Source organism: Denticeps clupeoides, chromosome 10 (genome assembly GCF_900700375.1).
Source record: "Denticeps clupeoides chromosome 10, fDenClu1.1, whole genome shotgun sequence".
NCBI lineage: Eukaryota > Metazoa > Chordata > Actinopteri > Clupeiformes > Denticipitidae > Denticeps > Denticeps clupeoides.
The window spans coordinates 16,697,297-16,714,528 of NC_041716.1; the positions used below are offsets into that span (position 1 = coordinate 16,697,297).

The 17,232-nt window shown below is 45.3% G+C and overlaps 2 protein-coding genes across 4 annotated transcripts; one reads left to right on the forward strand and one right to left on the reverse strand.

The window, feature by feature from the left end:
• Window positions 1-618: 618 nt before the first annotated feature.
• Window positions 619-5,214, reverse strand: rnf114 (ring finger protein 114). The gene is made up of 6 exons (XM_028994705.1): window positions 4,993-5,214; window positions 3,781-3,931; window positions 3,365-3,471; window positions 3,160-3,274; window positions 2,276-2,383; window positions 619-2,077 (listed from the first exon to the last, which is right to left on the reverse strand). The coding sequence occupies exons 1-6, from the start codon at window positions 5,115-5,117 to the stop codon at window positions 2,012-2,014; spliced, it is 672 nt and encodes a 223-aa protein (XP_028850538.1). The 5' UTR covers window positions 5,118-5,214; the 3' UTR covers window positions 619-2,011.
• On the forward strand, window positions 4,733-11,483 carry spata2 (spermatogenesis associated 2). Of its 3 annotated transcripts, none has more exons than XM_028994704.1 (3): window positions 4,733-5,263; window positions 6,579-7,301; window positions 9,461-11,483. In XM_028994704.1, exons 2-3 carry the CDS (start codon window positions 6,969-6,971, stop codon window positions 10,700-10,702), a joined length of 1,575 nt encoding a protein of 524 aa, XP_028850537.1. In that variant the 5' UTR covers window positions 4,733-5,263; window positions 6,579-6,968; the 3' UTR covers window positions 10,703-11,483. The 3 variants fall into 3 exon arrangements, with proteins under 3 accessions (XP_028850537.1, XP_028850536.1, XP_028850535.1); XM_028994703.1 differs by lacking the exon at window positions 4,733-5,263 and adding an exon at window positions 5,586-5,702; XM_028994702.1 differs by lacking the exon at window positions 4,733-5,263 and adding an exon at window positions 5,713-6,475.
• Window positions 11,484-17,232: the final 5,749 nt, after the last annotated feature.

Consider the following 17,232-nt stretch of genomic DNA (forward strand, 5'->3'; position numbering starts at 1 on the left):
GTGACATGGTTCTGATGAACTTGCATCGTATCGTTTGCCACCCGCCCCTGTGATGGTGGAGCCCAGCGCTGTCAGGTACAGCAAGCGGAGTCGGACCTCAGCGCTGCTGTGGCCGTTCCTATTGACTGAAGCGGCGGTTGCGTGAGCCAGCGGTACTCACCGTATGAAGCCTCCCCGTCTCCCCCCTCTCGCAGCGGTCATCCATCAGCACACTTTGTGTTGTTTCTGCCCCCACACATCTCTCACACACAGGTATATATCACTCACAATGATTCCAGGGTCCAGTGTTTAAATAATTAAAGAGCTGTAATTTATCAAGATTTAACACCTTCCAACATCGGAGCTGACAGGGGTGGGTGGGGGTTGCCATGGAAAAGTGAGATTGGGGGAGAGAGAGAAGCTAAATGGAGAACTGGAGATGGGGGGCGTGAGGCTCAAAAGAAGAAACATTTAAAAGACAAGATATTTTTACATATATGAATCTTAAAGCGGACTTTTAATATTCAAACTGCATATTCACTTCATTGTTAAAACCTCATTTATTAAGCTATTTGAGAAACACACACAGTTTGCTGTGTACTTTAAGCACCGGTGCTGTAAAAAAAATAAGACACATGATATGAAAAAAAAAAAAACATTTTATTGAAAGTGTGAGTTACATTAGACACAGACGTATTCGTATTGAAAATACATGAACAAACACATTACACAATGTGTAAATAACAAAAGGTAATACCATGCCTATAACTCCTTTATATAGAATTCAAATATTAATTCAACAATAAAGCAAATTCAATTTTGAATACAAATCAAGCACAAACTATATTTTCTCCTGATATATATATCTTTTTTTTTTTGCTTTGCATTATGTCGTGGGAGCAGATGTCCGGAAACCATGTAATCCCGCTAATTATTTCTGTCCAATGTAAAAAGAAAAATGAAACGGTTTAATTGGATGTGTGGCTCTCTCCACATGGAATCTGACCTGCCACTCAAAGAAATGGCCTACTAGCCAAGCAAAGGCCACTCAGGCTAAATCAGGGCCATTATTTGCAGTTGAACGGGCAAAATGAGAGGACGGAGCGTATTGACTGCTGTGTGATTGAAGGTATGAGGCGGAGGGGAAGTTGCCAAACCCTGAGACAGGCGCACTTGCAGCGCAAGACTGCCCCCCTCAGGCCAGTGGAAGATCATACAGAATCAGGCTGTGCAGAACATTTCCTAAGCTTTGTCTAGGGATCTAACATAGAAGAGCAAAATCCACCGGGTGCACCTCAAATGTTTCCGTAAAATAAACTAAATTCCCACTGAGCAAAAAATTCAGAGCCATGGTGCAACTCAGGTACATAAAGCTATCGGTGGACAGGGAAGGACATGGACAAGTCAAAATGCACACAGCAGTGGTTAGGAATACCTGAAAAAGAGAGGGTAATATCCCAAGTGTGAGGAACGAACATACACACACACACAGTCCACACCAACTCAATTTAAGTGGACCAGCGGGTGCAGCCTGCCCTCTAGTGCTCAACGGCATAAAATGATTGAGACATTAATAATATCACTTTATTATTAATCCTCTCTGTGGGTCATATATTAAATTTCATATAATCATATATTAATATATGATCATATATTAATCCTTGTCTACTCTAATTATATTAATTTTAGGCTAATCCACAAAAGCATAGAGGAACATGATTATACGATGACCTAAAAAGAAAACAAGATATGCTTCATTGAAATACGACTGTTAATTATAGATAAATAATCTATAATATGTTTTCATAGAAATTACAGAAAAGCATATATAACAAATACAGAAACCTTTTTTTTTTTAAAGAATATCCTATACCATTGTTTGCTAAAGTGGTGGTACAGGTGCATGTGGGAAGGTTGCCATAGCAAAGGATGTAACGTTGTTTTGTGGTGTCCAATAGGGTATGACATGAAGACGAGAGTGCTTATTCCTCTCCCCAACACTTTCCCCTTTGCCCTTCACACTCAAATCACCTCAATGGTCCATTAAGGAGCGTTTGAGTGCCTCCTGCATCATTGCGTTCTCATCTGTCGCAAAATCCTGGGAAAGCAGAGACATTTCACAGAAGAGCTAATGAGACGGGGTAGATCATCACACTGCATACAGCTGTCAAGGGCGCACAGGACATCAGAGGCAGAGCGATACACCAAACAATGGCCTTCCCTGCATATCTCACGGGGAAAAATCTGCCACCCCCAACCGCTTCCATACATGAAGGGGACAAGGAGGGGGACTCACCACATATGTGTCGTAGGAGAAGCTGTGCCTCATTCTCAGATGCTGTAAGAAGTCTGCACTCCTGTAATTGGGGTCTCCCCAGGGCATGGACGAACAGATAGGACACACCTATACAAACAATTAGACCACAAGTCAAACCTTTGTATTCCCTCTCATACATAGATATATATGTAAATATATATGTAAATTGCATTAAAAATCTGAAATACAACAAAAATTGAATACTGATAAATAGTGTTTGTGTTTTTAGTGCATAAAAGATAGACTATATAAAAAAAAAACCACACACACACAGAACCAGCATTGTATTACAATGACAGTAAATGTAACAACTGTACTTACTGTGTACTTGTACTTACACTGCAGTTATAGTGACACAATCATAAGGTAAATATATTACATATTTTAAAATGGTCTAGCATAAAATACAAAAACCAATCATGCTCACTTCTAAGACCTCACATTAATGTTATGATTTCATTAGAAGCTGCTACATGAAGAGCCGTGTATTAAGTCTTCAATGTCATGAAAAAAGTGCTAACGTGTGAATCAGACAGATTAAATTTCATGATAACATTTACAACTGATCAATAGTTCGTTTTACTGTCTTTAATGTCCTTCCGCCAGTCTCTCGTGCTACTCGACATCCTCGCCAGTTTGCGGAGGAGGCGAAAATTGAGCTGTCAAAAATGGCATCATTCAAACAGTGGAGCACACAGTAAAATTGTAGCCTTGGTAAGTATGTAAAAAATTTGACAACACTTGCTAGAAAGGTCAAACACAAAGCTCTTATATTTTGAGAGCATTATACAGATCTGAAACATCTAGAGGAATATTTGTTTGTGTGTGTGTGTGTGTAAATATATAAAATGTTAAGCTCTCACCACTTGGCGTGGGTCCTTAGTGTGCTGGCTAGAGCAGTGCTCCACCAGGCCATCTTGGTCCAGGTTATGACAGTTACAGTAGGGGCAGGAGAAAGTGTAGCGGTTTGGTATGGTTCTGCACCAGGGAGATCAGCAGAGCCCGTGAGTCTGAGGTACACTCGCATTCAAGAACGGTCAACCAGTCTCCACAAAACGGCGCATTCACCTGAGAGCGACGGGTTGGTTCTGAGCAGTGCTCCTCACCGCGTCCTCAAGGTAGTCCTGGTACTTGGGACAGCTGCTTGTATGTTCCCTCATCTGAGGCAAGCACACCTGCCACATGGAACAGCAGATTTACCGCCAAGCGACTAGAACCCGTTCGGCAGGTAAGTGTCTTCCTCATTCAATCATCAAACCACTGAAATGACCGCAGAATGTGTTTGGGGACTAATTCTGGCAAATCTAATCTCAAAATTAAAACAGAAATGGGGGTGTGTTCGCCCTTGAAAGAAATACCTGTGGTGATTTTAAATGTCAGTATGAAACAAACCACTAAATAATATAAAAGGTATTTTGAATTTAGACAAGTGGCTTTATAACTTCGGCATCTAATTTGTAAGAAATGCCAGGAGAACCGCTCACCTCCAGGCCGCAGCCCTTGCACGCCCCTGTGGAAGTCTGAATGGCCGCCTCCAGGTCAGTGTCTTTGGTGCAGTTTCCTGGTGCTGATCTACACACGGCACACACCGGCTTCTGGGGGCGCAGGCACTCCTTCAGACAGCGACTGCAAAACCTAGCCAACAGCGGAGAGATGATGAACACGGTACAGATTAATCAATATTCATCTAAATATACATTTCCAATTTTTACAACTCACACTCACTTTTTTTTCTATTCTAGGTCTATTTATTGGCTTATTTGTACAGTGAACTGTTATATTATACAGTCGACATAGTGTCTGTACTATTGTCATTTGCTGCTCTTATCTTGAACTGGGTGGTAGGGTGGTAGTAGCCTAGTGGGTAACACACTCGCCTATGAACCAGAAGACCCGGGTTCGAATCCCACTTACTGCCATTGTGTCCCTGAGCAAGACACTTAACCCTAAGTTGCTCCAGGGAGACTGTCCCTGTGACTACTGATTGTAAGTCGCTCTGGATAAGGGCGTCTGATAAATGCTGTAAATGTAACTGTCCACACCGTGACAATGTAAATTTCCCACTTGTGGGACTAAAAAAAAGATAATCTTATCGTATCTTTTATATTATAAGAAGAAAATTAATGGACTAGTTTGGTCATATTAGACTTTTAATTGCAGTATTAGAAATCATAAGTCCTTATAGGTGTACTGGAACGTGTCTCTGGTCAGTGTTTTCGTTGTTTACATGGCCTGACATGAATGTCCGCTAAAAGGAGAAAAAGGCATGCAGGAAAAACAACACACGGGCTCAGTATTCAGGCTGAGGACCGACGGGTTCAATGTGGTTTGTGCAACGTATCGTCTTCTATTCGATAACAAGAACATTTATGTCGCAAAACACCGTCAACCCACTACCCACTTCCTGGTTCCAGTAGACACGGAATTGTGGGACTTGTAGTCTTTCCTTAACAAAAAAACGGACCGTTTAGGTCCTAGTTATCTATTGCCATACTACATTTCCCACAATGCCTTGATAGCGTTTCGATGTAAATAAAACTGAAAGTAAAATACTTTGTAACAGGGAAAATTATACCTCGCGATCAGCGTGCTTGCAATATTTTGCAGAATATATATAATTGCAGAATGATGAAATGGCAGGATACGATATGAGAGATAAGATCCCGGAGTGAAGTTTTCGTTTTAACGATACTCACTTGTGTCCACATTGTGTTACCATTGGACTTTCGAAGATCTCTAAGCACACGGGACAGATGAAGTTGTCGACGTCTCCGTCACCAATATTCCCCTTTGCCTGGTGCTTTTTTCCCAGCATCGCCATTTCTGCTGTTCGCCGCTGCCTTGCTGGACGAAAAGCTGAAAACCCGGAGAACCAACGTCACAGCACCCGAGTCTTTATGGGAGGAGGAGCGAACAGATGTGCTGGAAACTCTGGGGCGAAAGCAGCTGCACATTCAAAACAAGCCGGTATTCGGATAATATTTTATTATTAAAGACAGCGTTTGGAGAAGGCATCGCGAACTTGCGGTCTGGCGAATCAACAGCTTTTCCGGTGGCAGCGAACGAACAAATAGAATCGAATCAGTTATATTTTGTAAATGAATAATTTTCGTTTTATATAAATAAATACACACACACACATATATATATATACACACACATACATTCACATATTTATTAATATTTAACTGTAATATATATATAATACAATGTGTTAAATCTGTCCAGGACTCGCCGATGGTGCGTTTAAGCCAAAGAGGCGAAATATTCAGGTCACCAAACGGGGCCAGAACAGGCAGCAGTTCCCGGGAACCGGGCCGTGCGCCGCGAACGCACGTGCCGTCCGTCGTCGTCGCCGCGGCGCATGCGCAGTGCCGCGACGGGGGATTTCCGGCGGGACGCAGAGGTGAGGCGTTGGGCGCCCGTGGCGTCTCTGTAAATATGTCGGGTCTGGGCGCCTCGGACGTGATGTGCGCGGCTCGGCGCGTAGCCGTGTAGTCGGGCTTCACCGGACGCTGCTGCGCCGTCGCTCACGGGGAAGGGTGGCTACCAGGCTCGGGCGGAATTGGGCGTCTCTGCGCCGGGGGGGAACGGGGGCCGTGTCAGCGACACGGGGATGTTTTAGCGGCTACTCGGCGTTTAGCGTCACCACCCGTGTTGAACGCGGGGCGAAACGGGACCTTCGTTTAAAAAAAGGGGGCTTAAATACGCAAACCATTGCGGGAATGAGGTATAGCCGGCTAGCAGTCCGGTTAGGCGGAAAACCCGGAGCCTCCTCACCGCTGCCGGTCCTTCCCGCGTTGGCTGCCTGGTCCCCGATGTGCGCGAAACGCCTGCTCGTACTCTGATTTCTTTGTAATCTTTTTTTTTTTTTATTATTATTATTTCTATTTAATATTTTTTGTTCACGTTTTGGGCGTATAGCGCTGGTCTGTGAAGGGCGTGCGCTTGGCGCAGCCGGGGTGAGGTGACACCCCTCCGCTTCTGCTTCTGCGTCGACGTAACCCGTTTCCTTGCGGAGATTGGGGCCTGCATGTGCGACACGTTCGGCTTTCTGGTCCCCAGCGGCGCCGTGTGGCCTCGGTGTCCCCACCTTTCTGTCAGCAGCGCGCCTCATTACGCTGATGGTAACACGCATGCACGCACGCAGGGCACGTTTCGCTCCTAAAAGAGGGAAAAGTAGGTAACAGATGCATCCAAACTGCTGCTTCAGACGCAGAAAGCGTCTGTTTTTATATGTTAATGTAATAATGTCTTTTTTTTTTTTTTTTTTTTTCCGCAGTTCGCTTGTGGTGTTGAATGTCCCGGACGTCAGCCTCATGTCGTGAATACGGTGATGACCGGAGGACTGGCGCCCTCAGCTTCCATCTCTGCAGGCTCCTCTCTGGATCTCTGGCACGCTCTCCAACAGAAGGATAGACTTCTGGTGCAATCTTCCGAAATAAATCCCAGACGTGTTCAGAAAGGAACACCTTGCTGTACTTCCGACCCCCGTCTAATTTGTGGATATTTATTGTTTTAGTCCATTTTTGGTGGGAGAGGATGCCCACGATTGGTTAAGGGACACTCCCCATCCGTTCACCTTCCCGCAGAAGTAGAAAGGGCGTGTCAAGATGGCGGGGGGACCCTGACGGGATCTTGAGGTGGGGGATGAGAAAGGCCGCCGCCACCCATGGATGCCAAGCTGCGAGACGACCTGTTTAGGAGGTATGTTGCGTCGCTGGAGAAAAGACTGGAGGGGGGCGGAGCCGGCGATGGAGTCGACAAGCAAGGATCTCGCAGCGAGGAGGCGGTGCTGTCCACCGCCACAGCACTGCTGGGCGCGTACCAGGCAGACCCGGCGCAGCGCTTCCGCTTGGTGCGCTACTACGAGGTGGCGGAGTGCGCCCTGCGCGCCCTGAACAGCTCCAGCCTGCAGGCGCTGGAGACCGCCTTCGCCACGCTGGAGACCATCTGCACCAACCTGCTGCAGTTCCCGTGGAAGAAGGAGTTTCGCTGCATCAAGGTGAGTTGGAAAATCAGTGCGTTTCATTTCGATCAGTAAATGAATTTTAGGTAAAAAAAAAAAAAAGATTCAGTTTTAATTGTCATTGGACCAAATTCCAAAAACTAAATTTGGAACAATAAGTCAGTTTTCCCAATTGTTACAAAGTGATGACAGCTCCATTATTATCCAGTGGTTTTCATGCAGGTACAACGAATGTTATATATATTTCATGTGAAGTTATCACTCTGGCAAATTTCATGACCTACAAGCTGCTTCTCAGATCCACACTAAAGTGTTTCATCAGTAGCTGTAATAAGTGTTCTGATGAGCTGCATCTAGTTAGCACTTGTCTGGATTCCTCAAACCTTCGTGACCTTTGTCACTAAAGGTCGGGCCTTATTGACCTTTGTCCTGCCATTTGTAATGAAGGTGAGAAATATGAGGTTAATTTTACAATGTGGGTGGTAGTAGCCTAGTGGGTGACAAATTTGTCTATGAACCAGAAGGCCGCAAAGTCACAGGTTCAAACCCCACTTACTACCATTGTGTCCCTGAGCAAGACACTTAACCCTGAGTGTCTCCAGGGGGACTGTCCCTGTCAATACCTGTCAATACTGAGTCTGGATAAGGGCGTCTGCTAAATGTAAAATTCATACTGTAAATAGCACAATATACTGTTTTAGCACATTAGTGTTGAGACCAAATTCAACAATGCCATGCATGTCTTAGTGCAAATATCATTTATATGAATTAGGAATAACAATGGCCTTAGAACTGAACCATGATGCACCCCACCATGGACACAGGGCCATTGTGTCATTGTGCTTCTGGCCTACAACTGTCGCTGGGATATCCATGTTTTTTCCTATTTTAGGCAGGAGTCGTTTGCAGAGGACTACATTTAAAGGAAATCTTATATATGATGCATTAGTGAATTTTAGACTGCACACTAACCGGTTTTGAGTTTAAACTTTACATTTACTGCTGTGAAAAGTTTACAGAAAATCTATATTTTGATCAAGTTTGCTTCAAAATAAGAAGTAAGCATTGTCACTATAACCTGAATTGACTCGTTGAGTGTTTCACAATTTCAGCAAAACACAATTTCTTAATAGTGGTTTTCTTTGTGCATATTTATTGTGCAAGAAAACTGCAGGGGAAAACAATTCTGAACTAGTTCATTGTCAGAGTCTAGCCCAATTAAATCAAATGAATCTATTTTCATAGTACTCTAATCTATTCTATACACTGAGAGATCTTTTTCGCGTCACACATACTTTGAAGGATCAGTAAATTTGCACTTTGAAATGATTTGTATCCCAGAGGGGATTTTGAAGTGGCCTTTTAGAAAAATACTAAAACATTTTCAGCTAAATCATTAGTGTGATGTATTACACTGACCTCACTATCAAATTAACCGCATGGGCGCCATAATGTATTTGCTTTCTATTAGTCTAATTGTCACAGGAACTGTTACATGTCGGGCACACAGATACTGTATTGATCACAGCAATTGATTGTTATATTGAAGTGAAAACCTATTGACAACAAAAACTACTGACATTGTCAAATTATGCAAATAAACAAATAATCAGTCTTAATAATGTGTCGAGACATTTGTCCTATAAGCACATAATTAAACCAGTGTTTTTTTTACCAACAATTATTGGTATGTTTTCAAGTAATTCATTGCTGTGATTGGTGAATGATGCTATTAAATAAAAATACAGTGCTTCATACAGGAAATCTTTATATTCATTTTACAATAACAATCTGGTAAATTCTACTGGTCCCCGATGTCCAATCAGCACATTTGTGTGAGAGAGAGCAAATATGATTAAATATTAGCATTATATTATTATATTATATTATTTAATATTATTATTGGGGCAGTGGTGGCCTGGCGGGTAAGGAAGCGATTTACCGTCCCCACACACTTCTCCCCGGGCGCCCGTCATGGCTGCCCACTGCTCACCAAGGGTGATGGTTCAAAGCAGAGGGCACGTTTTGTTGTGTCACCGCATGCTGTGCTGCAGTGTCTCACAATCACTTCACATTCACTTATATGCAAACAGATGTTCATTCATATTATAAAGACTGGACTGGAACGGTACCGGGTTCTAGGTTCTGCAGCGTGTTTAACTCTGTGCCACGATGTGTTTTGTCTCTGTGTTCAGACCTTCACCGGGCCGTACGTGTACCAGCTGCAGTCGGCTGTGTGTGACAGCGACCTGCGCTCTCTTCTGCGGTCCATGGGCTACACCAGGGACCATGAGCTGCAGTACCAGGTGAAGGACCACCCAGGGGGCGCTGCTCACCTCCGCCAGCTGGCCTTCGAGCTGCTGCTGGCCCAGGCCGAGTGCCGGCTCCTCATGGAGGTGGTGGCCTTGGCTCGAGGCGCCGCCACGGAGCTGGAGGCGGTGGAGCTGCGCCGGTCCAGCCGGGAGGACGCCGCGGGCTGCGCGGAAACCCTGCGCCATCGGGACATCCTGAGGGGGGACATGTCCCGGCTGTCAGTGCGGCCCCTCGACTTGGAACGCGCCCCCCTCCGGCGCGGCGGCCGTCCGTCCAAGTCGGTGGACGTGACCGACGGCGCCGGCCACTGGCACACGGCCAGCAAGCCCGTGCTGAAGGCCTCGCTCAGCCTGCGCAAGGAGCCGCTGTTCGTGGACGCGGAGGACGAGGCGCAGGACGAGATCATCCGTCCCAGCGCCTCGCTCTTCTCCGTGGCCGTGCCCCCCGCCTACAACCCCATGGCCGACTTCTTCCCCATCCACTCGCCGTCTTCAGACCCCTACTCCTACCACCTGTCCTCCCTGGACGAGATGGACCTGTACACGGAGCGCGGCCTCGGCGGCAGGCAGACGCCGTCCCGGCCGCCCAGCAGGGACCCAGCCTGGGTGCTGAAGTGCCAGGGCTGCGGCCTGGGCTGCGCCACGCTCGGCTCGTGCCAGCGCTGCGACACCATCCTGTGCCCGTCCTGCCACGTCGCCGACCCGGCGCCCTGCTGCGGCTACCAGGACTTCCCCAAAAGCTCGCGGCCGCTCGACGGCTACCTGCCCGTCAAAGACAAGCTGTCCGTCTACTCCCACCCGCACCCGCTGACTCACACCCACCCCCAGCTGACTGACAAGTCCATGCTGAGCACAGCCAAGCTGTTTCCCAGCAAAACCGTCGGCATGGCGACGACCCCTGCCCCCATGGCCGCCCCCGCGCCCATGGGCGGCTCGCGCTGCGGCTTCTGCAACAAGCCGGGCGCCTCGCACACCTGCGTCAACTGCTCCAAGGTGTCCTGCGACTCGTGCATGAGCCTGTACGCCAGCGACGTCTGCACCCGCAGGACTCCGCACCACAACTTCGTCTCCAACCACCAGCTCAACTTCAAATCCAGCACCATCTCGCATCTAGTCTACCGGTAGACGCCGACCGTCCCTCCCTCCCTCCCTCCCTCTCTCTCTGGTCTTCTCGCCAGAGCCCTGTACAAATCCGCATCCTTCTACGCTTCTCTCATCTTCACTCGTTTCCGTGATCTTGTACGTCTAATAATACACCAACCCGAGGCCTACCGACCAACCAAGATCCCAATAAAAAGGAAAGAAAAGCACCAGAGAGCCGGCAGGTCCCCCGTCCCCACGTAGACTCGTCCCTGGACATCCATTACACACGGAGGACCTTTTTAAAGGAGAGAATTAAACACTGGAATTCATAGTATATATTTTCAATCCGTCCTCTATAGTGCAGTGTGAGTGTGAGACTGTTGGATGTGGAATGTGGGTTGTCGACTGTTTAACACAAAAACAATTTTTAAATAAATGACAAGGTGACGAGACAAGGCCTTGTCGGTTCAACCTCAGAAATGGCGTGTCTGTGCGTATCCAACGCTGCTGTGAAAGGGGCGGAGCTCCTGGCATTAGCGCTCAGCCTGCGCTCCCGGTCTCACTATCAGGATTCGTATTGGCTGCAGGGAACGGCTTTCCTTTGATGCCTCTCAGAGTCCAGCAGGGAGGTCGACTAAAGGTCAATTTGAGGTATCGTCGTCGTTCATATCGAGACGCCAGCACCCAGTAATATATTTCCAGTGCGCCTCCTGTCTGTAATTATATTTTAATATATTATGTAAATGACGTTCTTCTGCAACACTAAATGACCAGATTGTCTAAACGCTCTCTGGAGATTACAAAATAAACCTACTTCACAGTATGTTTAAATTTTTTTATGTATTTATTTAATTAAAAAAATACTTAAATATATATAATATATGTGTGTCTGGAATCTGAGCCGCTAAGAACAAGGACCAAAGCTGGCGGGTGTGTCAGGGATAATTCTTTTTGTTTGTTTGTTTGTTTGTTTGTTTGTTTGTAAAGGCACAAAAAAATAAAGAAGTAGATGTTTCTCTCTCAGGTCTTTATGGACCTTTACACCGACGGCTTGATTCAGTTGCATTCATGTTTGGGGGAAGAAAGGTCATCACAAGGAGATGAAGGACCAGAAACAGGTAAAGTGAACCCCCCTGAGCACCTGCTGGACCCCCAGTTCACTTGCTTGGATGCTTCAGGAAGGAAATGGTAGAACTTCTGTGGAAGCGCCTGTTTAGTCCCAGCCTAGATATGCAAACCCAGCCTGATCCTGGACCGCTCCCATCCACAACGTGACCAACCCATGGTCAAAATCAGTATGATGCCAAAAGCGCGGCGCGTCCGGCCCGGCGGGGGCATTTGGACCTCCGCTTTTGAGTTCAGTGTGTACGCCGTGCGGAATATGAGGCCTCCGCCCGCCAGTTTCCTTACCTTCCAAGGTGTTGCAGAAGTCTCGTCGAAACCTCAGCATGCCCTGTCGATGGACCCCGCCACCACCACCAGCCTCCCGCACCCGTGTTCCTTTCCTCGGGCCCCTCCCACCCCACAGCCAGGCGCTGTCCGGAAGGCACAAGGTCGCTTAGCACATCGCCCAACAGAACTGTAAGAAGGAATCAGCCAAACTGGTTGCTGTTTAAAGTATATATAAATAAATATAAAATGAATAAAAGCGATGACTTTATAAAAAAAGAATTCAAGAATAAAATTCTAAAAAAAAAAAGACTTGTTTTATGATTATTGGAACTTTTTTTTTTTTTTTGCTCTGAGTGGATGAGTGTTTTTTCGTATTCTGTTACATTGATCTAGGCCTGTAGCAGCACTACAGGGCAGTTTAAATCATAAAGAGATTAATGAGTGCACCGCAGTGAAAATAACTTTCATGCGCGACCACTTCTCATGCGTGTCCAGCAGAGGGCGACATAAGCCCGCATTTATGCAGGCACACAGTAAGCGCCAAAAATGAAATGAATTTTAGATTTACCAGTGGTGTCATGTACATGTATTACATAACTGAACAAATTGTGGAAAAATAAAGTGCACAGGGTTTTCACTTGGGGCAGGGAAAAAGAAAGGTTTGTTGGCCCTTAAAAACCCCACTGGCTTAGTGATGTACAAAACAGTAAAATATATTGGTGAATATTAATATTGACATTGACAATCAAAATAATCTCTGATCAGAGAACCTTCAGCAATTTCTAATTTCTGCAAATGATTATTTCTCTTGTGTGATACACATCATTCAGTCTACAATGAAACATGCCCCCACCCGAGACCCAATGAGCGCAGTAGGACGCCACCAACAGCACCCGGGGAGCAGTGTGGGGGGAAACCTTTAAGGGGTGAAATCTTGATTTTTATATACTATTTGCTATGCAGTCTTCCATGTCTCTCTCGTTTTAGGTAACACACCACTGCACCACTTGTGTGGCCAAGAGCAGAAGTGGAAGAATGGTTCAGTAGGACCAAGGAAAGGTCTTCTGGAGAAGCTATAGATTGCAAATGGAGTGTGTACATAATCACTTTAATGAATTCTTTGAACTCGTAATGCATCTGATCTGCCTTTTTCTTTGCCTTAGGACATTTCATTCCAAGAACTTGACACGCAAGTGTGTAAGGAGGGTAATATTAAATATGCCCAATCATTGGTCACCCTTAATGTGTACGTTTGCACACAGTTATCTGCACTGCTCTCACTCACCTTTTAAACGCTCTTTTCAATGCACCCCTCACCACTGGATAATTGAGCTCTTCTAGGGGAGCGTATCTTCCTCGTTCACCTTTCACTTCAAAGAGTTTTGTCAGATTGTGTGAGCTGCCGCCTGCTTTCAGGCAAAACGATACACAGAGAAAAGCATATCTGACGCTTTTCTGATCATTTTAACAGATCTCCCACCCCACTTCCAAATGTAGGAAAATCTGGATTATGGGTTAATTGGTATTATGGAACATGATACTGGCACCCCTAATAAAGATGTGTAAAATGTGTAAAAAAAAAATTTATTGTGCTTGCATGTTCCCACATTGAAATAATAACCAGATTTTTCAAAGTGGGAAGAAGAACAGAACATCCCACTCCGGTGAGGCAGATGTGTGTTGATCTTCACAAGTCTGGAAATGGCTACTCACCCAAACATCCTCGTATCCACAGCAATTACAGTGATTATTAAAAAGTTTAGTACAACTGGAACTGTGACAAACAAGGCTGGATGAGGACCCAAGTTCATCTTGCCACAATGTACAGTGAGTTCTCAGATTGCCGCAGAGCACCAAGTTGCAAAGACTGGCAAAGACTGGGGTCACCATTAATGCTAGCTACATGACATCAGATTTTGTCAGATAAGACAGACGAGAACTCCAGACTGTGACCCTGTTTCTCTTCCAAAGGCCCTTGGAACTTCATTAGCATGCATAGCCTAATGAACTCGTAGAAATGCTAATATATTTTGAACAAAAATCTGGTGGTTTCTGCCAGAAAACTGAAAATGTGTTTTTTTTGGGTGTTTCAGCAGGATAATGATTTAAAATGCTTCACCAGACACAAAATCAACTGTTCCCATGCCCATCTCAGTCCCCAGACCATAAGTTCACAGGAAACATGTGACGTAAGAGGGAGAGGAGGGTGGATAAGAGGAGACCCAGAACTTTGGAAGATCTGGAGAGTGCCAGGAGGATTGGTCAATGGTCCCTCTCTCTATGTTCTACAACCTTGTGAAATGTTATAAGAGAAGAGTAAGTGTTATTGTCCTTTTGGATGAAAGGACAATATTAACTGCAGGGGTGTCAAAAATGGTGGTATGCATGACTTCATGTACCAAATCTTATCCATAATGTTGGATATCTATTTACATTTATTTTTTACATAATTGTCTTATAACTTATCCCTTATCCTCTTAGTCTTGTAACTGAGGGTCGCAGTTGCCGGAGCCCATCCTGGGACACGGGGCGTATGGAAGGGAGTACAAGAGACTTCATTCAAAAAGGCTTTTAATCTAGGAACAGCCTTAATCCATTAATGGGAAACTGACCCTACATGACTTATATGACCTCTCTGTTTTATTCATGGTTTAATGTTGTCCTGAGTTTTACCTTTGAGGACCAAAAGGGGGTGACACAAACTCAGTAGGTTTTGTGTAACAAAGTGACCTTGATCAGCAACAACTCACATCTGAACATTCACAACAATATAGTAAGCATTACGTACTACAAGATTATTTATCTGAAGTAAATGCAGATGTCTTTACTGGAAAATAGTTCTGTCATTCATGAAAACTTTTTTCAGTCCATTTTAATTTCTGTAGCACAGTGCTGTAAGATGGAAAGTCGCAGGTCCATGACATTCTGCAGTTTTGTCTTGCATAGAGGTTCATCACCTCTTTGTTCTCCATATATTTGTCACACGGCCTCTCCCCGAGCAAGAGGTGTGAAGGCCAGCCATTTGTTCGGGGTCCTCCACTTTTGTCTTTGTTGGACAGCGTCGACACCCTCAAGCAGGAGACGACAAGGGACAGCAATGACGACGAGAGCAACAGGACGGAAACAACAAATTCTGATTGGTCTGTGGCAACTTCCTGCCAGTCAAAAGTATAAAAGAATTTTCTCTTGTGGACACTGGTCACTGGGATTTTCCCTCAAGTTTCGGAGCCTTTCTACCTATTTTTCTCCTAGATCAGGCCATATCTTTGTTCAAGGCTTTTTCTCTCTCTTTCTTTTTCTCCTTTCTTTTATTTAGGATTTTTCTGTAACATTGGTCCCTTTTTACATACAAAAGTCTACGGGTGTTAATAAATTAGAAACTGCTCATCCTTTTAACCTCTATTTCTGCCAGGTAACATCAGGTTGGAGTGGTTTGACTACAGTGCTTTGTGTAGAGAGTTTTTATACTTCTCCTTTTTACAGTGTAATTACAATATAAAATGTTAATTGATAATGTGTTGCCTGCATAATCCATCTGATCAACTACTAGCTGGCACATTGGGAAACTGAACCCAGAACCCATCTCAACATACCTCTGGGTACAACTCAAATCATAATTGGATCAGTCGCTCCAAGAAGATTGTCAGGTTGGTGAAGATCAGCACTTAATCAGCTGGAGGAGCTCTGTTCTACACCTCACAGTTCACATACACATTCAGTTTAAAACCTCCAGCAGAAGCCTCCACAGCATCACCTGACCCAGGGTGACCAAAATAGACAGGACGGCAAGAACGAGATGAAAGAACATGGAGAGAGAGGCTGAGGAAGAGCGATGTGGAACAAGTGCTGTGGAAGGTCCCTGTGGTGAAACTTGTCATATGGGTAAACTCTTCCTCGGAAGGGTTATGTAATTATGGCACATGATCATTCAGGTGAAGGACTTTCACAACAGGCTTGGTACATACATCCACGGTGAACTTGGCAACTCATAAGTCAGAATTAAATTTACATATTGCTGGCCAGGGGCTTTCTTCTCCCAAAAGAATGGCGAGCTCATGATCGTTTGTGGAAGTTTGTAATCTGATTTTCAAGATATTCAATTCCAATTTGTGCCTTAATTGTCAGGGCCAGCAGTTTAGAAAGAAACCAAGGTTGCTGAACAGACTCCGGGGTGCTTTTATGAAGCAATAAAGTCAGGGAGTAGTTAAGTGAGGACTGTCGTCTGTTCGTGTCCTCTGCACAGAAAAGGATGAGAGCAAGACGAGCAGAGTGGAAAGAGGGGGACGTGGGCCAGGCCGAGAGAACAACAAAGGGACAAGCATGTTTGTCAAGCAGCAGCCAGAAGCCTCCGACCGCTCAGTGCCGAGAAGGAAGATGAAGAAATTAATTGCGGCTCCTCCACCAGCAGCAGAGCGGGGGACATGAAAGTGAGTGGCCCACAAGACCTTTGAACCGGTGCTTCTCTTCCACAGAAAGCCACATAATTACCCTTTTCCTCAGAAACCTCCCAAACAGGCTTGTCTGAGAACTCTGTTCAGAAAAATGAAAGTAGAAAAATGTTTTGCCGAACGCTTTGAGTTTTTTTTTTTTCCATAAAGGTTTCAGAAAGGCCAGCCAACCAGCACTGGTGTGAGAACAGAAGAGAGGCAGATGCCAGCACATTGTCAGAGATTGTTACGGTTCCAGATTTGCACAATTGCTGACCTGTGACGCACATGTCTGGGAGTACCGCTGAGGTCCTCTGGGAGGCAGAGCTGAAGCTGATCTGAGGTCTGTGGCTCTGCAGAACGTCATCCAAAACACTGGAAGTCTCACTATTAATGTGGTGCCAAAACAGACCTGACCTGCCAAGGCATGAACTATGCAAGACCTGTGAATTGTGAGTTGGGGCCGGTGAGGATCTGAGAAATGAAGGGGTGTTAGGTAGGTGGCACAGAAATGCCAGTAACTAATGTAGGGAAGAAGGCAATGCTCAGGACGTAGTGTACGCCTCTGTTGGTAAATGGTCACGCATGGAAACAGACCATATGATGTAAAATAAATTGGGATTATTTACATGAAGCCACCTTCTACTAGTGGTCTCGTTTAAACAGCCACATGCCTATTACAGGCACTGAAAAGTGGGCAGCATGGCCAATTGCTCTCAACTGTGAAAAATGCATAAAATAAAAATTAAACTG